This window comes from Bos indicus, chromosome 8 (assembly GCF_029378745.1).
Source record: "Bos indicus isolate NIAB-ARS_2022 breed Sahiwal x Tharparkar chromosome 8, NIAB-ARS_B.indTharparkar_mat_pri_1.0, whole genome shotgun sequence".
Taxonomy (NCBI): domain Eukaryota; kingdom Metazoa; phylum Chordata; class Mammalia; order Artiodactyla; family Bovidae; genus Bos; species Bos indicus.
Genome location: NC_091767.1, coordinates 81,504,195 through 81,531,180, shown reverse-complemented (window position 1 = coordinate 81,531,180; position 26,986 = coordinate 81,504,195). Strand labels below are relative to the sequence as shown.

The window sequence follows — 26,986 nt, the reverse complement described above, 5'->3', positions numbered from 1 at the left end:
TAAAAAATATTCAGGCCATCTCTGTTTAGGGATGTTTTATTTACCCCTAAAGGCTAAAGTCTTCATTAAATGCAGAAGAGTTGTGTTCAATTCAACACATATGGTGAGCTCACAGGCCAGTTTACCCTAATTTTTAAAGTGTCATTCTCCCTTCCCCCAAACACAGACACACAAACACTATACACATGGACTCTGAATACACAGAACTGCAATTACAATCTGGCTATATCAGATTTTACATTATTACATAACTGGTTTAAAAGTCAGTCTTATTTATGAATAGTTCTCCCTTATTTTCTGTTTCTGTAGAATGAATCAGTCTTTTCATGAGGCCATTTCCTACACTGTTCAGCGGGCATGTTACCGCTGCTAACAGTCTTCCTTTGCCCCTAAATGTTTCATTCACATAGGTTAAACCTGGTTAAGGTCCTGAATGGCAGAGGACCTTTTGGTTTGAGGAGCTTGACAAGTGTGTAAGTAGCAAAAGGAAAGGGAAAGAGGCTGGAACAACCCACACATTCTCAAGATCAACACCTGTATTCTTTTTCCATTGTGTAGAGACTTTGTCAGGGAATGGCCTATTAGGATGTTTTCCAAAGTTCACACTGTTACCTTTTCCAAAGGAAAACCATTAAACGGCCGTATCTTTCCAGGTAAACTCTTCACTGAAGAATGAAGTACAATTCTTTATTATGTCTTACATCACAAAAGCCATTTCCCCCAATCATTCCTCACCGGGATGTGTTTTTTATCTTTCACTCTCACCTGGCATTACTGTCTATGGAAATGAAATGGCATGAGAGAAGATGGGATCATTCAAAATTAAGTTACTGCACCCCTTCAAGAGGAGGCTGAGCTGAGGGTGGTTCTGTGGTGCACAGACGGCCCCACCTCCACGAAAATGCAAGTGGGAGAGGACAAGAAAGTCTGCAGCACCAACAGGCGTCTCTTGGAGCATGTGGTCAGAGATCAGTGAAGGAGAGGGGTAGGAGGAATACACCTCTGCTCTCCCCTTTAATCTCAGGAATGGAGAGGGGATCTGGGGCAGGACTGGAAAATGTGGTGCTTCAGGCAATGGGAAGCAACCCCAGATGAAACACTGCTGGGCCTGCGCTTCTGACCTTTCTCCTTGGGAAAAAGGTGCTCATCATGTGGCTTGCAATGGTCCAAGGCTAGAAGCTAAACTTGACTTTGTATTTGATTGTCAATTTTAGTGGCAGAATTGCACATCATGATATACAGCCCTGTTTGGTCTCTAGTTCTCGGAAAACTATTTTTGGCAGCTATATTCTAAAGGGGGGAAATAAAATAAGACTAAAGAGGCTGGGCATTAAATTTTTACAAAGGACAGGAAAGTAATGGCCGTTTGATTTCATACACTCCTATCGATGTAGATGGCAAGCCTGTACGAAGGGGCTTGGGGAAGCAGAGCCCACTGGTGAAGCTGTCAGTTCAAAGTCGCCTGACACTGTGCTCCTCGATCCCTTACTGAAGTCCCATACTCCCCTCTTCTAGTTCCTCTTACATGCTCCTAATGCTATTCTTATTATAATCCCAGAATTAAATTAAAATAGCATCTTTAACATGCTTTAGTTCTGTGGGAAAAGGAAATTATCAATCATACAGTAACTATAAAAAAATTAACATCCTGAAAACTGTTTTTATAAAATCTGACTTAAAAAATGTCAACAATCTTATGTAATCTGCCATCACAAATCATTGTTCTTGACAATAAATAACGTCTGTGGCTATTTAAAAGATTTCTTAAAACCAGTAACTTAAGAAATGAGTGAGTATATAAATGTTTATATATATAAACAACCATGATGCCCATGGCAGGGATAAACAAATTAGCAAACTCATAAGTTGTTTCTGTTTGTACAGCTTGCCCTAAAGCTTTTGAGAGAAGTATTTCTTAAGTAAAATGCTGTGTTTCGCTGGTAAGAGAGGACTTGCTTAAAACTGTGGTCTCATTTTTGGTGAAGCCATGAAAAATTAGCACTGAAGATAACCATGTAAAAATACATGGACTTGTTTCTATTAGTAGCACAGTATATTACCGACTTATTATTCATAAAAATATCATTCTTAAACCTGCCAATGTAATTACAGTCACTTACTTTTTGTGCTATGAAAGTAAAGAACAACTTGTGACCACCTCCTTTGAGCACAGGAATAAAGGTAAAAATGGCAGGATGTCTGGCTTCCCCATTTCAGGAGAGTTTCAAGCCCAGAGGCACTGAATCACTTGTCTGCAGGTACAGAGGTTAGAACTCTGGTGCAGGCTCATCCCCAGAGCTCTGAACAATGCTATTACTAGACAGAACAAATCCAATTTTTAAAATCCTATCTCAAAGGGCTTATTTTTTTTATCCCCACAGTATTAGTTTTATTTGGACCTGTCTTAATTGATCCACAACGTTCAAAATGCAGACTCCAGAAGCATATAAAGTGGCCTGCCTGATCCCCTCTCCCCTCCTAACCCTCCCTGCCATCACACTATTAAATGTTTAAAGGCACTGAACACATACCCATAGGTGTTCCATTTGACTGACTTCTGTCCATCCAGCAGATCCACAATAACCCTTGTTTTCAGACCTAGAGCTGGCCACTTTTCCATGTGAATCTGCTGCTGCTGCTAAGTCACTTCAGTCGTGTCCAACTCTGTGCAACCCCACAGACGGCAGCCCACCAGGTTCCCCAGTCCCTGGGATTCTCCAGGCAAGAACACTGGAGTGGGTTGCCATTTCCTTCTTCAATGCATGAAAGTGAAAAGTGAAAGGGAAGTTGTCCAGTCATGTCCGACTCTTCACGATCCCATGGACTGCAGCCCATCAGGCTCCTCCGTCCATGGGATTTTCCAGGCAAGAGTGCTGGAGTGGGGTGCCATCGCCTTCTCCCCCATGTGAATCTAAACAGTGCCTAATTTAACAAGATCACTCAGACTGCTAAATTTATAGGCAACCATATTAAATCCACCTCTTCTATAAGCTAACCAAGGTTATCTTCAAGGTCAAATATCCAATAGCAGTATTAAACCACCTGGACAATGGGACTGCTCCTATCATCTCCCCTCTTGTGGCAGGCGAGGCACTGACAAGCTCCTGTCCATTCAGAATTGGATACTTAAATATTTGAGTCCAAAGAGCTTCTACAGGAAAAAATGACTGGGAGATAGCAATGAAGTCAATATTCATCCAGTACCCCTTTAAGCACTGAGCATTCTGCTGGCTATAACAAGATCTATAACTTCTAAAAATTTTAATACAGGACTAATTAAAAAGTACAGGAAAAGAAATTCTCTTTCAGGGGACCTCAAAAGTAGAATACCCATGATTTGCTTGGACTGAAAAAAGAGCATTTCACAACAAACGGAGTTATTTACAGCTGCTTTGTCTTCATTTCCTAGGTTTAACTACCAGAATCTCCTAAATTGTCAGTTGCCTGGATTTATCTGCTGTAGTTACAGAGAGTTGTGGCCAACAGAGGTTATATCATTAAGCTGTCTATAATTTTATTTGTTTTCTGGGGGAAGAGTATATGTGTTTTATATTCAGATTTAAAATTTGTGTAAGTTGCCTAGAAACCAAAGCACAGAAGAATTCACAGCCTGATGCACACTAAATGAAGCTGCTGGAAATGGTATGTTTCCCCAACTACACTCTAGGTTGGGCTCATTCCCATCTAGCCTGTCATTCAAGGTTAATGATATCTAGTTTTCCAGAGAGTTTGGTTTAGTTATACCATTGCTTTGTATAAAACTGGAGAGAAATCAGTATGTCTTTCTGTTCTGCTTGAAGGCACTTTATCTTCAAGAAACGTGTGTCCTTCCTCCTATACATCGTCCTCTACTATCAAGACAGTGTGTGTAGCTTCAGATTGGGGAGAATGACGTCTAAGCGGTAAAGAGCTTGCTTTGCATAGAGCATGGATGGACAAATGGATGGATAAATAGATGGAAGGTTTCTCACCCTAGAAGCATCTCCCACACTGAAAAACTTCCATCCAAGGAGCACCATGTACTTGGTACATGTCTGACATGCCAACGTTCCCATCGTCACCACACTTCATGGTCACACTGTGTAAATGGGGGCTCAGTCAGAAAGTTGGTCAGGATCACTTTATCTGAGAGTGAACCAGACACTGACCCTTAGGAATTTCTTAGCTTGACTTGCCAGGTAACAGGCCACACAATTTAAATAACTCACTTATAATGTTGCCATAGTTTTCAGGACTAATCATTTCCCTTCTCCAGGAGTGTCTGAAAGCCTACAGAGAGCCCGTGAAGAGGCATGAACAGAGCTCATGGAGTTTCCTTTTTAGTTTAGTAAAGTAGACAGTTAACTATTCCTAAAACGTTCTTTATTCAGTTCTCCAGCAAGCTCCTAGAAGAAACTGTGCCCAGAACAAAGGTTATGCTTTACTTACTCCACAAAATTAAGGGTGGAAGAGAAATCTGGTTACTTCAAGGGGAAAATGCAAGTTAAACTCCTTGGAAAACACATGAGTTCATCGGGTTTTGGTGCTGAGACACTATGCTTTGTTTTTTAATATCATCTCAAACAATAAAACCCTGCACACACTTTATAACCAAATGAGGCAAGACTTTGACAATGACTTCAGGTGCCAAGGACAAAAATATTTTTCATGGTTATTTGTATAATCATTTTCTATTAGTGAACTCTAATCAGCTTTCTGGCTAAAATAAACAATTCTTAAACGGCTAGAGGTTGTTAAAGAAAGTTTCCCTCTCTTTTAAAAGTCACAATAAAGGCTAAAAGCTGGGCAAAAAAAAGTTATTCCTAAAATGCCGTGAAACAGTTACCTCTACCCAAACTAAACTACCATCAGTGTTCTGAGGTCTTTTTAGTAAAACACTTCAAAAGCCTCTATGGGTTCCCCTACAGTTTTCATGCCCACTCAAGACATGTCATACTTCTGAGATGTTCAAACTAAAAAGAAGCGTCATCTGCTGCAAATGAAACGTCTAACAGACGCTACCATCCTCCACAAGTGGCACATTGAGAAGGCACATCTTGTCAAATCACAGTCAGCATCTGATCCCCTAAGAGTTGAACAGGCAAGAGAAGACGCTCGAGGCACTGATGCAAGGACAAGCTTGTGGTCAGGCTGGAAGAACAAGATCACAGGGCTCCAAAACCCACAGCCCCACTCGGCTGACTGCAAGCCTAAAATCTCGAGGTCAGACGTGGGACTCGTGGCAACAGCTTTCTTCCATCTCAGTTCTATCATGCCTGGTGACACTTGGAACAGACTATGATGTTTTCCCCACACTGAAAAACAATTCCCTACCATTCTGACATCTGCTGAAAGGAATCCAATGCCACACTTTTCTTTTTTAAGAGCAAGAAAATACATATTTTGTTTTATAGCCAATATTTAAGATAATTAAGGAGTAAGGAAAGCTTTTCAAAAAAAGATTAAATACCTTTGTAAAGGATGAAATACCTTCCCCCACCTTCCATTATGATTCTTGTCATTTTAAGAGTGTTCCTCTTAGGTATTTAAAATTCAGAATTTTGTTTCCATAGGCAAAGATTAAAAGAAAGTAGGACCTACCAGATAAATTCTATCTTTATAAATTATAACTTCAAAAATGAAAAGATTTTACTTTTACATTTTCAAATAGCCAATTTTTTAAAAAGTGTTCCTGGGTGGCTCAGGGGTAAGGAATCCACCTGCCAATGCAGGAGACTTGGGTTCAATCTCTGAGTCAGAAACATCCCCTGGAGAAGGAAGTGGTAATCTAGTCCAGTATTCTTGCCTGGGAAACCCCATGGACAGAGTTGCCTGATGGGATACAGTCCACCAGGTCGTGAAAGAGTTGGACACAACTTAGTGACTAAAGAACAAAAAGCTGAGAAATCAGTGGTAAGATCTTGAAAAAGCAAGCAAGGTCACTGGAAGATGGCAACTGGGCTCAACCTTAGGCTTAGAGAGGTGCTCTCACAGGATCATGTATGTATATACCCACATAAAGGAACTCTTAAACATGGCAGGAATTCGTAAAGACATCTCAGTCACTAGGTGGCAAAAATACAGGCAGATTTAAAACACAAGTATTTGTATAATCCTCTGTATTCAAGAAAACTCAGTGCGACCAGAGTTACAACACGAGCATCTCCTAGATGTCTACGATCATGAGTCTCAGCTCACGTCCCAGGTGATGCATATTCGAGCACAGGGAGGAGGCACACTGAGCGCACAAATCAAGAGGGGTGGGCACCTGCTCTTACTGACAGACCAGCTATGCCACGAGCAATCTCTTTAAAAAAACATTCTCTGAATCTGGTGTCAAAGGAATCCGTACAGAGAAGAGCAAATCACCAATATAAAGGAGATTGATAATTCAAGATGTTCCGACTGTTCCTAACTTCAGTCACACGGCTGACTCTGGGCACTGACCACTCCTAGGGGATGCAGAACAGGAGCAGACTTTTCAAGTATGCCAACAGTCAATGTCCACAGTTTCAGGAGAAAAGTGGTATGTGGTTATTGTTAAAAATGTTTTCCAAACTGTTAAATGAAATGCTATGTGTATAGGATGTCTTTCCACTTCAATCCCAGGTTGATAACAATAAAACCAAACAGTATCACTCAATCCAACCCAGTCATGAAAGAGAATGGCAGCAAAGCCTGCCTGTCAAGCTCCTCTTTCTAGAGGTTCATATTACATCACTGAAACAGTATATCCTTTATCCCAGTGTGGTTCTTGTCAAATCAAAGATGGTCAGCTGATCAGAATTGAAAGCATTAGTGTTCCAACCTTTTTCCATTAAAAACATGAGGATATGTACATCTTCCAAATAAGCACCTTTAACCTTTGGCTCATAAAAACTGACTCAGTGTGTGGCTTAAGGACAAAATTATTAATATCCACAGAGGAAATCCCATGGATGGTGGGCTACAGTTCATGGGGTTGCAAAAAAGTGGGACATGACTGAGCAACTAAACAAACAACAAAAAACAAAGACTTTCAAATGGGCTTCCCTGGTAGCTCAGCGGCAAAGAATTTGCCTGCTAAGCAAGAGACCAGGGTTTGATCCCTGGGTCGGGAAGATCCCCTGAAGAAGGAAATGGCAACCCACTCCAATATTCCTGACTGGGAAATCCCATGGACGGAGGGTTCCTGGTGGGCTGCGGTCCATGGGGTCGCAGAGTCAGACACCAGACACGACGTAGCGACTAAACAACAGCAAGAGCCTTTCAAGACCAGTTCTTTACTTTCAAAGTGTTTCAACCTCAATCCTTACGCCATGTATGCCCCATTTACAATTTCCAAGTTATAAGGAGCATGGTCTCAAATTCTCTTATGTCTGTGTCAGCTGGTAATTTGCATTTACCAGCTTTTTCCTTGGATATCCTGTTGTTATTCCATCAGATACAACTATAGAGTAAGAAAGGAGAAAATGGGGGCATAAAGTATGTTTTTAGTGGGTATCTGGACACATTTTTCTTTGTCAAAGATCCCCCTTAAGATACCTAAGCTATTATTCAAAAGTACAGTTAAGAATAAAGTTAAAATAATTGCTGCATACTTCTTGGCTTTCAGCATGAAATAAGAATATTGACTACATTTCACATGTATCTGAAAAATATAGCTTTCAAATACGTACCCTGCAGGACTCCAGACCAAACTTCGAATAGAGGACAAAGTGGGGACGTGGCCTCAACATGTCATTTAGAAAGCAATTCTCTCAATTTTGATAGTTTCACTGCACTAACACAGCTGACAGCAAAACAGGGGCAGAGAACAACATACAAAAATTTTAATGCCTCCATTTGATTAAGCACATATGTAATTTGATATTATAAATTTCTGTTTACAGTATACAACATTTAATTGCTCACACATGAGATTTCTGCCATTAACTTCTACCTACATGATACTGTTTCTGAAATGTCACAAAATAAAAACAAAAAACAGTATTGTGATTTGCTGCTGCTGCTTCTAAGTTGCTTCAGTCGTGTCCGACTCTGTGCGACCCCATAGACGGCAGCCCACCAGGCTCCCCCGTCCCTGGGATTCTCCAGGCAAGAACACTGGAGTGGGTTGCCATTTCCTTCTCCAATGCATGAAAATGAAAAGTGAAGTCGCTCAGTCGTGTCTGACTATTAGCAACCCCGTGGACTGCAGCCCACCAGGCTCCTCCGTCCATGGGATTTTCCACTGGAGTGGGGTGCCATTGCGTTCTCCATGTGATTTGCTGACTCTCGCCAAAAATTCAATGTAAAGCTCATGTTTCTAAACATTAGAAATTCCCGATGTGGTATTTTTGGTGAAAGGCATATTAACTAGATTTAATTTATTATTAACTATATTATCATATAATTAACCTAACATTTTATTTTCAAGAAAAGGGGCACTTTGAGTCACAGAATTGTACCTTCAGTGAATCTCATTTAACGTGAAGAGTCACTGACAAATGGGGAGAGGACCACTCACGTAAACCCATCAATTCTCACGGCTCACCAGAGCATCTATGGAAGAAAGACGAGCCACAGTAACAAGGTCGGAAGGAGAGGAAAACTGGACAAAGAGGTTCGGAAAGAGGGAAGGAGTCACTATGTGAGCTGTTGCAGGAACCAAAGATGAGAATGGAGACGCATGCTGGGCACCTGGCACCAGAATTGACAGCGGGGAAGACAGACTAATACCAGAATGAAGAACAAAGGTATCAGAAGAAGAGGCGAAATGAGGACACACCAAGCTGGCACCTCAACTGTGCCAACCACCAGTGTCCACGACCCAGGCATAGAGAACTACCTTAGAGATTAGCAGCACCCAGTCATGGGGCTATATTAGCTATCTGGGTTGGTTGAAGTCAGCCAAGTCAGGTGTGCCTCCAGCTGCACTTTCCAATCTCCTGGGAAGTTATATGGGTATCCCCAAAATAGCAAAAATAGCCATTCTAAAATGAACTCTAGTGTTCAAGAACCTGGCCCAATGTTAGAAAACCCTTCTCCCCATTACGCACAGGAGCACACACATACCGTACCCAGCTGACCTCTGACCAGTCCCACGGGACGCCTAAGGTGAAGGTGAACACTGCTGCCTTTCACTGCTCCCCCAAAGACAGAGAAAAACACCTCTCAATCTCACCCTGCAGCTTCTGTATCAATGCAAGCACCTCTGAACAACAAAACTCACTTATATCAAACAAATCTGAGAGGCCCGTTTTAAAGACAGATGCCTGCCTCATCTCCCCAGAGGCAAAGTCCTCTCTGGTCCTGAAGGGACAGGCCTCCTGACTGGCCACGTGAGGTCGAACAGACCGCGAGGCCCAGAATGGCTCCCCTGCACCTGCACAACACCTGGCCAGCCCCAGGACTCCGAGGGCCAGGAGGTGTAACTACAGCTCCAGGAGGGGAGACCGCAAAGGACAGCACGCTACAGCCGCTGGCCTCAGCCAGTCAGGGCCTGCAGTGTCTTCTTGGACACATGAGACAAAGCGTGTCTTCAGGCCTACTCCGAATCACACCAGAGGTTTTCCGGCCCCCTCGCATTAGCATGAGATGCTGGAACACGTGCCTTCTGATCAGGTCCCTTTCCATGCTCTGCTTAATACAGCAGGATGAGAGAAACCACAAAGTGCAACAAGCTACAGGGGACTCAGCGACCTACTCATGCCCCGCTGTAAACACTGCAAGAAGAGGTCTTTAGCAGAAACACAGGTAATCAAAAGAAGGGGTGGGGTCTGGAACATCCAAGCCCCTCGGCTGTGGCACACAGCTGACAAATGTTGAGAACCCTCCAGATACATGGGAACACGCTGAAAGACGGGAGCAGAGAGCGTTCACCTGCCTGAACTGAGGTACATTTTGAAAAGCGAACCTAAAATGACATGATCCAGTTGAGAGCTGAGGGAGTTTATGTAATAATTCTCCCACCCTCTGGAATTTGGGCTGAAAGAGGATACAGAGTTGAGGTTCAGCAGCTCTCTGGTGCCTTGTGGCAGTAAAGCCCAAAGGTCCCTTTTTGTCTTCAGGAGCATGCAGTTCAGACCTCAAGCTCCGCCTGCTGGCCACCACGAGGGCGCCAGCACAGGGCTGTGTTCCCGGTCTTTGATGGATGGTGAGGTGTCAATCAGGTATAAGCTTCTACAGAAAGCTGCTCTGAGGAACTTATTTCCTCCTCACATTCAGATGGAGACCTACCTGACACCACGTTCTGGTTCTCTGGGAACATGCGGAGCATGGCCAACATGTTCTGTTACTGGATGTTGGGAGGGAAAGCACCCTCATGACATCTTCTTAAACTAAGAAGAGCAGATGCATGAAGAACAAATACAGAGAGAAGCACCGACTCCATTTCATTCAAGTAAACACAGGTAAATGAAGAGAAATGAATTGCCAAAATAATGAATGCTCCTCACCCACACAAACGTGCATCTGACATGTACTTGTGTGTGCTAACACTACTTCACTTGTATGTGCCTGAACACTGCAGCGACGAACTGGGCATTGCAAACACCAGCCTCCCCACTGGCCTGGAACCATACCTCAGCAGGAGGGGTCTACACCGGTGTAAAGAGCAAAATGGGTCAGAAAAGCCAACCAGGCCAAAAGATAAAACAAAAATACCCAAAGTAGCAAAACATCAGAGTAATAACTCCTTTCAGGATTCAATTACGCTACTTTGAAGTTCAGACTATTTGCATTTAAAAAAAAGACTATTTGCATTTTAATAAAAGCCAGAAAGCAGGAGACCACTGTGTAACTGCATATTCCTTAGAAATAAGTCGAGAGTATCAATTTCACCGTAATTCTTAAAGTAGAACAGAAATAGCCCCACAGTTAATTGCTGAACAGAGAGGCTCATCTTCCATAATTTCCATATTGTGACTGCAAGCTCGACACACAAGTCACGAGGCGAGCTGGCAGCATACCCTCAGATCTTGAAACGGATGTCAGTTTGATTCACACTGAGAGAAGAGGAAAAATAGCATTCTGCTGCCACATTTAACATCGACTGTCACACACAGAAGTCAAAGGTAAAAGGAGTCATCCAGAGGCCCTCATCACCCAGTCCAACCATCCATTCAGGAGATAGTGGTATCAGACCACAGTCTGCATTTACAGAAGTTTACTCCAGTATACTGGGGATTGTTTTTTATGACAAGTAAAGATCTTTCCAAAGACACAGCATTTCAAAATCACTGAATTTTTTTTTTTAAAAAACAGTAATCTGAATGAACCACCCTGGAAGTCACAAAGTAGAAGTGACGAATAAAAAGCATGCTCTCATTCTTTTTCAATATTTATTTCCACCAAAAGATTTCAAGGACAAATACCAAAATATTAAGAGTAAGTAGCTCTCTGGATAACTGGATTACCAGTAGTTTTCAATTTTCTTCTTTACACCTTCTTAGATTTCCTGTATTTTCTCTAATAGACAGTATCACTTTTATAATGAGAAAAAAAATTGTTAATTTCCTTGACTCATGGTTTGTTTGAAACTGGAAGGCCAGGCCTGAATACACCTGGCTGAAATAGAAAAACAGGAAAGGTGCCACACCAGAAAACAAAACTGAGTTATCCTGGGAAGAAACTGGAACATAACCATGGCTGCAACAGTCAACTTGGCATTCAATCCAGATTTCCACAATCTCAGCAACAAGAACTGGTGGAACACGGAGGCCACCGGATCAGCCCTGCTGGGCATGCTGTAATCCATGCCACCCTATGGTGTCACCCAGACTTCACCAAGGGACTTTCCGAGGCATATGCGAAGGGTAAGGGGAAACTCAGCTTTTTATGTTAACAGGCGCTTGGTTATCACAAACAAAACCAAATTAAAGTTAATTCCAACCTCCTGCGCCTGAGTAAACCTTCCTCAATAGCTCCCGCGATACGGGTGAATTCAGTTTTTTCCTCTTTACCGTGTTCCCTGATAAGCTCCTGGAGAAGGTGTTTATAATCACTGAAACACCCAAAATATCAATAACAGATACAAGGAGGAGTAGAACATTATTAGAAAAACTTACAAACTGATCAGTGCTAAAGCAGCCAGCAAAACGCTAGGTCTCTCAAACCCTGTGGTGAAGGAGTGAATGGCAGGAGACCAAGTCACCTGGAGCAATGAACGGAGGGAGGGCAGGTGTCCACAGCTCGGGAGGGCACTGGGAGCTCAGGCAGGAGAAATGCAGAGCGCGGGAGAAGGGCACTCATACCTGAGAGCGCCGACCAACCTCGGTGCTGAGAGACAGCCTGGGGAGGCGTGGCTCTGGGCTGGGGGCTGGCGATAGGGCTCAGCTCCTGTCACACACACACACCTGCTAAACGGCAAAGGCCGGGATAATTGAGATTGGTGAAACGATCTGAGGTCTGAGTCTGTGCAACACCCCTAAGGAATTCAGTCATGTTATCATGAAGCCTGACAGCTTCATTCTTCACTCTCATCTCTGCTCCGCACCTCCCAACCACATCTCTTCCCAGAAGTATGTGGTTGGCCTCTTGATATCACTGCTTCCCCACTTAGAGGACACAGTGATGGGGATGATTCTGCATTGGTGAAGGAAGCAAGTACAGAAGGCTGCATCCTAGGCGACACCACAGGGCCCATGAGAGAATCAGTTTACAGAACTGAGCACAGACCAAGACACGCAAGCACCTCCCCCTTACCAGGATGCTCGCTCCACGTGCATTGTCTGAGAGCTGCTGCTGACCCGTCACCTCTGCCCCTTCCCTCCACACACATGCAAACATTTAATATTTTGGTAATGTGGACCAAAAGCCTATCGTAACTTGGAACCCACGGCTCTCATGGTATCAGAAACAATGCCTCACTTTTAAAACTATCCTGAAATGAAATTCTGCAATACCGTAACTCACATAACACATATGGGGAGACCTTAACAGAATGCCTCATCTCTGACACAAAGGAGAATTAAAAGGAAAGTTTGTCAGAATGCATTAATTCAGATTTCAGTATTTCCACGCCTCAATACCCTATAAGACATAGTGAAGCAATGAGAGGCCTGAGGAATCCCCATAAACACAGACCTATTAACACAAACTAAGCAGGTGTGTGGTGTAGTTACTCAGATACAAAAGCATTCCCACTGATGACAAGATTTTTTGAAATGGCAAACAACTCTTGGAAAATTCAACAAAATACAATCTTCCTAGGTTTACCTGGCACTTACATTCCTAGATAATTCAGTAAATATTGAAGCTGTGTATATAAAAGAGCTTAAAGCTTAAGTATTAGACACAGATTTTTCACCTGTGTAACTCTCCAGCAGACACCTGGCAACTGTGTGGGAGGCAGCGTAACTCCTTGCCACGCTGGAAACGGCTGTGCATCGTACACACTACGTCCCTGGACTGAACCCACTGAAGGCCAGGAGTACCCCCAGTCCCTGTAACCCCAACATCACCCCCATGGGGGTGATTCTGCCCTGTGAGAACCACCACCCCCTTTCACCAAACTAACCCCACAATGATAAAGCACCTACGGAAGCCAGACTAATTCATGCAAATCATGTTCAGCTGAGGTTGTCTCTTCAGCTCCCAGATCATAAGAAAAGCATCTCTGCCACTATCTCCCTCCCACAGACTTCTGTCACTTGGGTGCCTCTCGTCTTTTCCTCTCGTGAGGTAAGGTGCCCGCCCTCCCTGAAGAGTATTACCTTTAACCTGGTCGATGCTAAAACCCATTTTGGATCATCACAAATTCAAAGGACAGATGGGCCTGTAACAAGGTTTCTGAGACTCCTGCTTCTGCTCACACCGCAACAGTGGTCATGAACCTCACTCATGATGCAAGGGCTGTTTTACCAGAATGCTCAGTCATGACTGATTATATGACTTATTTAGAAAATAAGTTTATTTGATAAGCTCACTGCCAGAATAAACCATACCTGCAAAACCTAGGATAAACAAAATAATGAGCAACTTTCAACACTTGGTCTTGAAAGTGTACAGTAATCCCTGCTATGTCAAGTGATATGACAGAGTCTTCCCGACAACTTTTGTGAGCTCCCTGGAAATAGCCCAGATTTATACAAACATCCTTTAGTTGCATTTTTAATAAAGAAACTTTAAAAGCTACCTAATTCTGTAAGCTAGAAACTTTACCATTTAATTATTTAAAGCACCATAAAACATGATTCTATATATACGTGTGTCTACTCTATATTAAAACAATGTACATAATCAGAAATATAAACTTACAACCTTTGGTTTGAATAATAAGAGAAACTAAAAAAAGAAAAGCACAAATATAAAATCCCTTCTAAAAGTAAACTAATCTAATTTTATATCAAGTTTATAAGAAAAAATAGCAAAATGGAAAGTTGACAAACTATTACAACCAAGCCTGCTGGCAGAATCTAGACATTAGAGAGAATCGAGTGCCAAGGACTGTGATTTTAGTTAACACGTATTAAAGATGTTTGAAAAATTGCAAAAACCTGAAAATTGTTCCTAGCTTTCTTCTGTGCAGAAGAATATTTTAAAAACAGTCAAAGGTTAAGGTTATTCCTTAAATATGGTCTGTGATTAAGGATGTGGAAAAAACAGAAGCCTCATACATCACTGGTAGGAATGTAACAGGGTGTAACCATTTTGGAAAACAATCTGGCAGGTTCGTAAAAAGTTAAACGTAAATTTACTGTATGACTTCTAGGTAACTATAAGAGGACTAAAAGCATACAGCCACAAAAAAAAAAAAAAAAAACAAACCCACCCAAAACAATAAAAAAACTTCACACATATCCACACAGAAACTTATGTGAGTCTTTAAGCTGAAAGTCTGAAAGTTAGTTGCACAGCTGTGTCCGACTCTCTGCGATCCCATGGACTGTAGCCTGCCAGGTTCCTTTGTCCATGGAACTCTCCAGGCAAGAGCACTGGAGTGGGTTGCCATTTCCTTTTCCAGGGTATCTTCCCAACCCAGGGATCGAACCCAGGTCTCCTGTATTGCAGGCAGATTCTTTTACCAACTGAGCAACTAGGGATAAATATAGCCCCAAACCAGAAACAACCCCAATGTCCATCTCCTGTGAACAGACATACAAAAATGTGGTATACCCACACAACAGAATACTACTTAGGAATAAAAAGGGACAGACTACTGACATGTGCTGCAATGTGGATGCACCTTCAAAAACATTAAGTGAAAGCGGGCAAATACATAAAACCATATACTGTGTTACTCCACTGACATGAAATCCAGAAAAGGCAAACTTATAGTATTATTAAAAACAGGAAGTAGATTACTGGTTGCCCGGTGCTTGGGAGACTGGGGGAAATAAGGAGTGACTGCTAATTGCCACCAGGGATCTTCCTGAGATGATGGAAATTTTCTAAAACTGGATTCTGGTGCTGACTGCACAACTCTGAAATTTTCTAAAAATCAGTGAATTGTACACTGAATTATATGGTATGTATATTACACCTTACACAAGCAGTTAATAACATATATATACACAGAGAGAGTCTACAGTTGAAGCCCTAGACAGCTGCAAAGTGTTAAATCTGTGTTTTGGTTGTCTCTCTTATTTTCTTGACTCCAGAGTGGAAAAGATGACATCAGGCTATTAACATTATGAGAATGCAGAATTTTGCTATTCAATTTCCTCTTAAAGATAATAAAGGAGCATGAGGGGAGGGAGTCATGCAAGAGGAGCAAATAAATCTGCTCTTTCCTTATTATGTAGTTCAAACCGGGTCATGGCCCTATTAGCCAGTAACCATGAGTAGCTTACTTATTACTAAGCGCTGCCGGCGGGGGCAGTGCTGGGGCCTGGGAACAGAGTCCAGCCCCCTATGAACACAAGCAAGACCTTTGTAATGGGCAAAGCCAGGCCAGGCACTAGGCTATGCACAATAATAGACACCCAAAGCAATTAGGAAATGAGAAACTACAGAAATTCTTATGTATTAAAATCTTATGTTCATGTATTAAAACCTAACACAAGCCACTTACCTCAAACTTAGGTTTTTTTAAAATCAGTATCAACTTAATAATTTTACATAATCAGAAAAATGTAATCTGGTAAATCAGGCTATGCACAACACCCTAAGTCAACCTACAACGCCTGCACTCCCATCTCTTAAAAGAGGCAACTTCCGCCAAGCGGCTACTAAATAAACTCACTAGCTCTGCTTTGCAGACTCATGACGGGCCGTCTTTGCGACAGGACAAGGGACTAGATGGTATCTGGCACTGTTACTACAGAACCAGAATGGGCTCTAGGGCTAAGTCTGAGTGCCATGGGCTGACACGGCTCATAGATGGAAGGCTGGAAGGGTCAGGGTGACAAGCGTACAAAATGGCCCCTGCTGGAAAAAGGGTCATGAAAGAAATAAGTGTGAGGATAAGCTAATCAGAGTCTCTGGAGTTTCCTGACCACCCACAGCCAGGCCAACAAGACTGCCCCTGCCATCTACTCACAGAAGGTCCCAGCTGGCAGCTCCAGAGCATGCTCCATGTCTAGAAGACATGCATTTTAGGACCATCATATACATCCCTGTATAAAAGTTTCTGAATAGGGGAGAGAAAAAAAAAGTACATAAGTGGTTAAGAGAGCCAATCTGATAGAAACGGTGTGGAATTATTTTTAGTTCAAGTGGATAGGATCTTATGAAAATGATATGTTGTGGAAAAGAGTATTCAGGCAGGAAAAGGGAAATACTATATTTGTCCCCTGCTCTCCCACTGCTCTTAAGCATTTCCTCTACTCTGGGAAGAAAGCAATAAAACTGTTCTCCCTCTGCTCAGAGACACAGTGACGAACAGACCTACTGGCAGAGCCCGTGCTTGGGCTTGGAGTACAGAAAAACACCTCACACTGCTGTGGCTCTCGGCTGAGAGGTGCCCCCTTGGCCTATGAAATCCCTCCAGTGGCTCTCACTGCTCTGCCTGGGAGGAAATGGGGAGAAGGTTCCAGGGGCCTCCTTACGGGCCCACACCACCCTGACTGCGTCTGAGCCTGCAGCTGAACTACACCCAGACTGCTCTCTGTCAACAGAGGTAAGAATATTCCAAGAATGCCAAGGACTAACAAAAATGACCAGCAGTGTGTTCTCATGACTCATTCCCCTCATCCCATCCCACTTTCTCTCTCATGCCTTAATCTCTATTTAAAATCACTTCACAAGGGAAAAAGAGGGATTAGGTGAATAAAAGTGGCAACCTTCATAATTTGATGGAGCAAGCTGGCTAGTGTAACATCTGACATGAAAATTACCCTACATTAAAAAAAAGTACTTTCCTTCCCATAAAAAATTTAAGCATGCTCATAATTTAGAGGGCATGTGGAATTTAAATCATTAGCAATTAAAAAGCCAAAGTCAGTTCATAGAGTTTTGTCCAATGACCCTTTTAACTACTTGAAAATGAGATCTGATTATCAAGTACTGTTATGGCTTATCTATAAAGATTTCTTCCCCAAAAATATTGATCCTGGGTTTACATGAGCAAGGACATTCTGAGAAGCCTTTTTAAAATCAGGCACAACCCACTACTCATAGTTGAGACATACACTGGGCCCATTTCTTCTGCGTCTGGGTGGGTTTCTATTAGTAAGTCAGTACCTGGGGAAACTTACTACTCCAAGTCAGTTCTACATAAGAATCATATTACTGCAAACTCAGACCTCTGTAGCTATAGGATATGTGTATGGGGTTATCTCAACACTTGTTTTCAAAAGCTTCTTGGAAGCTCGGTACACCAACAAGCACTGTATTTCTTGATGGCCACACTTTTTGCAAATTAAGATCACTTAAATTAAGACCTGAAGCCAAATCAATAATACAGCTCTGATGATGTCAACTAAAATTCTCTTTGGAAGGTCCCAGTGGAAACTTCCAACAGACTGCAAGGCAGTGTTTCCCTGAGCAGTGGCCCCAGAAAGCAGATTCCTGTGTCAGTTTGGGAGATAGGTGCACCTCAAGGCATGGCTGGGACCTGTCAAGGCAGTGATGAGGCTGCCTCCTTGGTCTTAACTCTGGGGACACTTCAGCTGGTCCTACAGACACCAGCCTAATGTTCAAAACTCACACCCTTATGGCCATTCCTCCCATGGTTACATTCCTTGGTCTAGCTTACTGGTTCTCAGGGTTCCTTCTGTTCTCATTAATGTACCACCAACAACAAATGACTTTATGCCCTGGTAAGAAAAAGCCCTTTATGCCCTGAAAAAGACCATCACCAATAACATTAATAACTACTGTTGGTGAGCAGTGACACAGTGCCAGCTCTTTAGTAAGTGCTTTGCAGTAACTATTTCACAGATGAGGAAACTGAGGCTTACACAGGCTAGTTTATTCAAGATGAAAAAGCTAGTAAGAGGTGAATACGGGATTTCAATACCATGAAGGCCTCTAGTGGGGAGGAAATGTGCTTTACGATTTCAATTGACTTCTAAAAGTGCAGATGACCCACAAGGCATTAGCTGCAGCCATCTCCAAAGTTCTGTGGAGAGAGAAGTTAATGGAAACCACACATGTTCCGGGAAAAGAAGAAAAAAAGTGTCTGTTCACAACAGATTAACATTTCTCTTGCCAAGAAAACTAGAGTCGGGAAACTGCCTGGGAAGTAAACGTTCTTAACAACTCAACTCTTCTCTACTGAGCTATTGTTAAAACGGAACTATTGTCAAAACACTATTTTATTGTTTACTTATTTTAATTTTGAATTATTTCTGATATTAAGATTTACTAAATGAGTTGTCTTTTTAAAAAAGGAAGTTACTTTTAAATACGCTGTTAACAGTTTTGCACAGAAAAATTCCGAGTACCACAGAAATACTTCTTTTTAATCTTCATTTAAATAATGTGTCTCACTCTCCAAGATTATTGAAAAGATTATTTTAAAGACAAGTAATAAGAATACTGAAGGTCACATATATTTATAATACATTCCTCTCTCTTCTAACAGTGTATGATTGCAAAATAGGTCTGATATAAAAAATTAAAAACCAAGAAACTACGAATACATGTTCATAAACTGTAACAATCACTTCTGGTGTTTTACTTGCTACTCCTCCTCCTAGTCAAGAATCTGAACACCAGAGCAAAGAGTCTCATAGCAATAAGTCAGATTTCCTCTCTTCTCTCTTTTATCTTGAACTCGACTGGATTACAGCAGTTCCCCAAAAACCCAATGTGAAGTTGAGCAAAACTAAGCAGAAAAGTATTTTTCACCTTCTGTTCTAGAGATAGGTTTGTTCCACCTTCACTTTTTCCACTGAGCCTCTCCCTAGGATGGCTCATGATGACAATGACTCGGCATTATGCACAGGGCCGTTCTAGGGAAGCATGAGTCAGAGTCAGACGCAGACGCAAACAGCGCCAGCTCTGGAAATAGCGGCTGCAGCCTTCCTCCAAGATGGGAGAGAGTGGTCACAGAGCAGGCCTCGGCCCAAACCTCCCCTGCTCAGAGGTGAAGGGCCAGTGAAATGGGTAAACTGTGTGTGTTCGCATGCACAGGCACCCAGCCATACACGCCCAGTGGTACATCAGTGATCCTCTGTCGGAAGATAGTTCAACATCATTTCGATTTGTCTTATGATAACCCAGTGCGCTAAGATTAGGTAATGCTACTGTTATCCATGCCAGTGACTTAATGTTTAATAAAGACTCAAAGTACACCAGGTGTTAGCAATGCAGGAGTATCAACCAGCGCATTCTCTCCAGCACCTTTCATTTTGTTGGGAAGGGCGCCTTCAACACAAATGGAAGGGCTCAGAACCTGCCTTTTCCGTTCACCTGTCCGTCTGGGAAACCACCTGCCAGTTGTGTTGCAGAGAACACGCAAGCCAGTTCCTTCCCTAAACCACAATATTCCCATTCACTTTGTCCTGCCAGTAGTACAGAGAGTTCTGGGGAGCTAAACCTTTCATAACCCAAGTTCAACATTTATTGATACTACTGTTCTGGGGGTAGAGCTGGTGTCATCTGGCCCGTAAGCAAATAGCCAAGTCAGAAAACTACAGAAAAACTTCACTTTACATCTGGAAAGCATCAAGAGATGAATATATTTAAATATGGAAAGCAGTCTTGCATTTAGAAAAAATTATAATGTATACATTAAAAAGTATGCGCACAGGCTGAAGAAAAGGCATTTGTGAGAGTAACTTTACTGCATTCCAAAATATAATGCCTTGTTATTGGGTCACACTGTTGTTGGATTAAAAACAGCAACAACATTTTTAATCTGTTGTTTGATTACACACAGCAAAAACTGTGATTTTCATGTCATAGTTGCTTGGTCCATGACAAATATCAGAAAAACCTCAAATGATCTATACCTTGTAAAGATTACTAACTTAATATGAAAAGCAAAATTTCATACAAACCCTTGCAGACACCTAACTGTCTCACCAGAGTCTTGCCCACTCTTTGGAAGGCCTGAGCTTTCAAAATCTGACCCAGTCCACACCTAGGCAAGCCAGCACTCGAGGGTGCTCCATGCAAAGATCCCACTCTGGAAGAGTTTCCAGGCCACAGGGAGTGGCCTTGGAGGGGCAACCTGGGTCTCCCATGGCGTGCTTTCCACCCTGCTCAGGTATCCCTGCTCCATGACACAAGAGACCAGCTGCGCGGGTTTCTCCTCAGCCAGAACCCAAAGCTGCTCCCCCTCCACAAGCCCACTTCAGGAGCTGTTCCAGCAGAAGGCTGAAAAGAGCACAGCGGAACAGAGCTGGGGCTGGCCCCAGGTCAGTGCTGTGGACCTCCAAGTTCTCGCGTGGAAAACAAGGGTTGCAGTTAGAGAGGCTCAAAGGCCCTCCCCCAGCCTAACTACTCCAGTCCCATACTGCATCCCACATGAAGTGCTGAAGTGAAGCGTGAGTTGTCGAGCTCTCCACCGGATGCTCTCCCAACCTCTGTGCACTCTTGTGGCCGGGCACACTCAAGTGTCAAGGACTTCAAGTAGCTTTCATAACATTATAGTCACTAGCGCATTCCTCCAGGTGCTCCACTTATAACAGTTATTTAAGACAGCTCCTTGGTGGTGGTGGTTTTAGTTTCTGAAGCTACCTCAATTTCTTAGTTCTTCCTGATATTCTGTGCTGCTGTACTACACAAAGATGAGATTTCCAGTTACAAAAACAATGTTCTAAACTATGTTAGAAACTCAACATGACCAAGAACCATTTCAGAGAGTATTTCAAGACAACCGCCTGTACTAAAATTCACTTTTTGTCATGAAATAAATTAAACACTGCAACCCTGCCTAGTGAAAGGTAACAGTTCTCTCCTTAGACCAGAAATGACTGCAAATGACAAGAGGAGGAGGTGCGCCCAATACTAAGTGTCATTCATTAGCTGGAATTTGTATAAGCTCCACCAGCCTTCAAAGGAACTTCAGATCAAAACAGCTTGAGGAGAAGAAATAAAAGCGATGACTTGAGCACAAAAAATGATTATAGACTCATTTAAAACGGAGCTTTGCTAGAATAGAAATCTTATCAACAGCCTGAAGAGCACTTTGAGAGCTTCCTGTTTGGAACAAGAAACAATGACAATTTATTCTACTATAGTGGACAAACTGGAGAGATGCAAATGAAACAGTAGATGAGTGCTGAGAAACAGGATTGGTCTTCTTGAACAAAGTCAAAAGATAAAGACAAAACGCTAACAGTTTTGTATGCCTATGCCTGTATTTGCTGAAAACCAAAGAACAATTACAGGAAGAAATCAAGGCTGTTTGGGGGTGTATGGATCTTTTTTTTTTTTGGTCTGTAAATAAATTTAAGAATGTTTTCCTGTCTTATTTTTGTGGAGAAGGAAAAAACCCAAATGAATGGTGTCTATCCACATACCATTAGGTAGTCAGTCTTTCACCATCTTATTTGAAGAGGTGCTCTAAAACATACTAAGTACTTAGTAAATGCCACCTGTTTTAGATAAGACACCTCACTTAACTCCCAAAAGACTCTGGCAAGACACCTATCTCCCTTTGACAGGATGTGAGGTGGTGGTGCAAAGGGGGCCACCGTGGGAGCCAGGCCCGAGCCACTCAAGGTCTGAGTCCACCCAAGGTCTGCACACTGTAGGGAGGAGAGTTACCTCTCCAAGACACCACCACCCCTCTGTAGAAAACAACTGGATTTTATCAGTCAAAATCCCAGAGACATAAGAATGGATTATTCTACAAGAATCAAAAGAAAGCAACAGCTAACAAGCCTACACGGACAAAGAGGACCAGAGTCACAGGGAGACAGAGTGGGAACAAAAGTAGGTCACTACAGCTGACGCATGAGGACTCTAGGCTCGGTGACTCATTTGGGGATCCTGGGTGAAACACTCAGATTTTCCACTGAATGCACTACCGCCTTCAGATCTGCAAAATGGAGGACAAAACCTTATTAGGATTATTTGGACACTTACAGATCCTCACAAGAAACAGAAGCCTTAACGTATTAAAAAACACAGTGGAAACAGTGTCAGACTTTATTTTTGGGGGCTCCAAAATCACAGAGTCGGACACTACTGAAGCGACTTAGCAGCAGCAGTAGCAAAATCTGCAGATGGTGATTGCAGCCATGAAATTAAAAGACGCTTACTCCTTGGAAGAAAAGTTATGACCAACCTAGATAGCATATTCAAAAGCAGAGACATTACTTTGCCAACAAAGGTCCGTCTAGTCAAGGCTATGGTTTCTCCAGTGGTCATGTATGGGTGTGAGAGTTGGACTGTGAAGAAAGCTGAGTGCCGAAGAATGGATGCTTTTGAACTGTGGTGTTGGAGAAGACTTTTGAGAGTCCCTTGGACTGCAAGGAGATCCAACCAGTCTATTCTAAAGGAGATCAGTCCTGGGTGTTCTTTGGAAGGACTGATGCTAAAGCTGAAACTCCAGTACTTTGGCTGCCTCATGCAAAGAGCTGACTCATTGGAAAAGACTCTGATGCTGGGAGGGATTGGGGGCAGGAAGAGAAGGGGACGACAGAGGATGAGATGGCTGGATGGCATCACTGACTCGATGGACGTGAGTTTGAGTGAACTCCGGAGTTGGGGATGGACAGGAAGGCCTGGAGTGCTGCAATTCATGGGGTCACAAAAAGTCAGACACGACTGAGTGACTGAACTGAACTGAACACCCGTAAGAATGGCTAACATAAAAAAATCTGATGATATCAAGTGCTGATGAGCAGGCAGAGAAACTGGCTCCTGAGGACCATCACTGGTCCTCAAGACATTATGATAAATAAAAGAAGCAAGATCCAAAAGACTCAAGTGCACATGATTCCATTTATATGACATTTTTAGAAAAGGCAAAGGTATAAAGACAGAAAGCAGACTAGTAGCTGCACAGGGTTACCAATAGCAACTGACCATGAATGGACACATGGGAACTTTTTGGTGACAGAAACCTGTTCTAAAGCTTAAGGTAGTGGTGGCTGTACAGTTGCATATGAGTGAGTTTCCTGGCATATAAAAGATATACAACATATAATTCAATAAAGTTGTTAAGAGAGAGAATCAGAATCGCTATCTCCTATTGTCTATGAGAGCACTCAGCATCCTTTACCTTTAATGTCAAGAATAAATATAAAAGTGCGTGTTTCAACAATTAACACTAAAGCTCGTATGTGTGACAGTTTAGGAGAAAACACCAGAAACCAATCTGTATATGAATACAGTCCAGCAGTAGGTTCTGTTTCTCTTCTGCATTCTTTCTGTTGTTCTACTTGAACATCTCATGCTGTTCATGAATGTCATGAATTTTTCTTGGACACCAAACAAAAACTGCCCCAGAAAATTAACAGAATGAGCCTTACTACTTTCAGTTATACATGAAACCACATAAAATGACTACTGTTGCCTTTTCAGTGAATCTGTCAGAAAAATCAAGACCTATATTCTGAGACCATTTCCCCATTTTACATAGTTTCATTGGCACTAATTAGGAAAACAGTTTAGTTGCTTTCATACACATAAAATCTGAATCTTCACAGATGTATGATTTAGATTTTAATACTCCAAAAAAACCAATGCTTGTTTCACTTATAGAAGGATACATAAAACGATCAATGATTTGGATACACACTTCATGCCATTTTTGTGGCCTACCTGACAAGTTCGTTTGTTCTCATCATCAAAAAATAAAAGGGGAAAAGTAAATAAATAAAAGGAGTATATAACTGTCTTTAGAAATACTGTAAAAAAAAAAAGTCATCTGCAGTGCTGAAAACACATGGGATCTTTCTGGGTAAAATGACACAACATCCAAAAACCAACAAGAGCGGGAAACTCTGAAGACCTCTGCAAGTCCCCACCTGTGATATTCTCATTTCGCCTTGAAACCACACAGGAAGGAAAAAAATCCAAAACTGAAAGATACACGTCAAAGAATGAAAAACTTACATCCTCAAGTTCAGAGGCAGCCTAAGTTTGCTGCAGTACTGACTTGACATTAGTGAGCCAGAGAGAAGTACAGCTTCCCCTTGAACAACCTGAGTTTCAACTGCATGTGGCCCACTCACACGTGGATATTTCTCATTAGTGAATATTACAGGACTACAGGATCCATAAGTAGCTGAATCCAGGGGTGTGGAGGAACCTCAGATATGGGGACTCACTGTAAGTTTTTCCTGGGTCACCCTCCAAGTTGTTCAAGGGTCAACTCGACCGACTTCACAGTTTCAGTAGGTTCTCATGAAAACAACCTGAATTTTGGGAACAGAAATTATGACACCCTCAACTCTACAATTCATCAAGAGCTGAATGAACTGGAACCAATAGTTGTATCGCTTCATTAGCCTGGACAAGGCTTGTGGATAATGCCAACAACCCAAAGTGATACAACCTCCTTTCCTTGTGAGATCCAAATCACTGCATATATACCTGATGTTACCTCTGAAAGGAGTTCGATTCAATTCTGCTTTCTTTCCAGTTTTTTACATCTCAACAGTAAAAGCTCTGAGGACTGTTTTCCATTCCTCTGTGCTCCCTACTCCTTACTAAGTGCTTTGCATGTTGTGGATATGCAATGAAGTTAGTTAGTAAATAAATTGTTTAAGTAAATATAGAATTTAATAAGGAATGCACTACACAGAATCAGAGACAGTATTGCATTTCTAGGCTTGAGTTTCCAAATCATTCTGATTCCTAAGTGTCAGCAGAATTTCTATGATGGGTTCCAGCCTTACTTCCAGGACATGGATGCATTTATTTTTTAAAATCACATATTCAAATAAAGACACTAACACTATTTACATGTATGTCAATCAGACCCCTATCTGTGCTTACAAATCAGGTAAAAGCATTAAAATGGATTCAGTTAATTCAATTACCCAATTTCCCACCATAACTTCCAGCCTGCATGTGTAAAGGGTTGCTTTATCAAAACAAGGCCCAGGAATGGAAACTCTTAGTCCAGGGTAGCCTCAGGTAAAATGCAACATATACATACTCATGTCCTTGGTTTGTGCTACACTGGTTTGGATTTATCACATGCTATTTTGTAAGTGATCTTTGATATGTTGTGTGTTTTATCTCCCATGGCCAGAAATGACATCTCTTATTTCTTTGGTATTTTCCAGCAGCATCTTACACAAGGCCTTATATACAACAAATCTAAGAAAATATGCTGACTGATTAGATTCATTTAAGGTTTTCAGCTCTCTGAAGAATAGTCCTTTTTTCCTTCTGTGTTGTTTTATGCACATATAAATGAAAATTACATAAACCCAGAGTTTTTTGTGGGAAACTAACGTATGAGAGGAATACGATGGAGATGGAATTTCTAAAGAGGTGTTTGCAAAAAGTAACAGTGCTTTTAGGCCAGTAGTTCTGCCCAAGTGGATCAGAGTGAGCTTCTTTATTGCCATATACACAAAGTAGACTTCGGAGTATCCACTTAGATTTCTCACAAATATAAAGCCAACTGGAATCCAACTGACTACAAAATGAAATACTCTAAAATTTTAAAGTTCCTGACAACAAGGGGCTTTAAAGAATTAAGAAGTAAAATAAATTTAAAGCACTTTACATACAGTATCTTATTTAGTCTTCAAATCCATTCTCTGAGCAAGCAAAAACAATTGTCATTCTCATTCTACAGATCAAGAAAGTAAAGTTCAAAAGCGAGTGACAGTTGGGAAAATGGACCGATAATGAGATATATTAAATAAAAATTTTTGGAATTCAAAAAAAAATATCTGGGCATCCAGGAGAAAAAGCAGGTCACTCTGATGAAAAGAAATGAGGCTAGTGTCAGACTTTATGCAAGACAATGGAGGGACATATTCAAGATACTTAAAGAAAATATGAGCCAAGGATTTTATGTTTAGTTGAACTGACCTTCATGTACAAAGCGTATAAACTTATAAACATACAACAGCTCAGGAAATACTGCCCCAAGCTCTTCCTGAGAAATCCACTACAGAACTAGCTTCAAAAAACCAAAAGACTAAAGATCAATATAAGGGTAGATGATGAGCATTAAATATAGACTTACTTGCAGAATTAAAGCTAAGTGATTTTATAAAGGATACAGTATAATAAGTAATGGCTACATGCTCTGACATTGTAGGTCTAGTACAGCTATCATAAAGGGTAAAGGGGATGGGAAAATTATATGAAAAATACATTAGTTTGCTGACTGTTACAGGTATTTATCTGGAAACTGAAAGATAAAACACTTCAAGTCACAGGATGGAAGACAAAGAGGAGAGTGGTGAGAAAAGGTTAATATCTAATTTTAGATATTAAATATTGCAGGAAATATTGCAGAGAAATCAATACACATGAGCAAACAAAAGTGAACAAGAGGCAAAAATGTTATCATGTGAAAGTAACCATTAGAACAAAAACACAAGCCTTCCTAAATACCAAAAAAAGGACACAAGAAAAAAATGTACCATAAAACGGAAAATATTAATTTTATAATTAATACAAATTGGCTTAACTGGCCAAAATACAAGGATTTTCAGATAAAAGCAAAACTCAAGCGACAAACTTACGGAGCACAGAAGTAGGAGGCAGAGTTGGAGTCAGTGTCAGTCTT

The 26,986-nt window shown here is 41.7% G+C and overlaps 1 protein-coding gene across 19 annotated transcripts in view; it reads right to left on the bottom strand.

Annotated features, from left to right (window-relative positions):
* Positions 1–26,986, bottom strand: part of AOPEP (aminopeptidase O (putative)) — a 422,437-nt gene that overhangs the window by 45,691 nt on the left and 349,760 nt on the right. For 2 of the 19 annotated variants that reach the window (XM_070794259.1, XM_070794260.1), the window contains exon 15: positions 5,394–18,445. The exons of the other annotated variants lie outside the window; for them this stretch is intronic. In XM_070794259.1, the coding sequence (XP_070650360.1) occupies positions 18,422–18,445 (24 nt within the window). In that variant the 3' untranslated portion in view covers positions 5,394–18,421. Of the gene's footprint in view, positions 1–5,393; positions 18,446–26,986 lie in introns of those variants that run through there. 19 annotated transcript variants of the gene reach the window in all.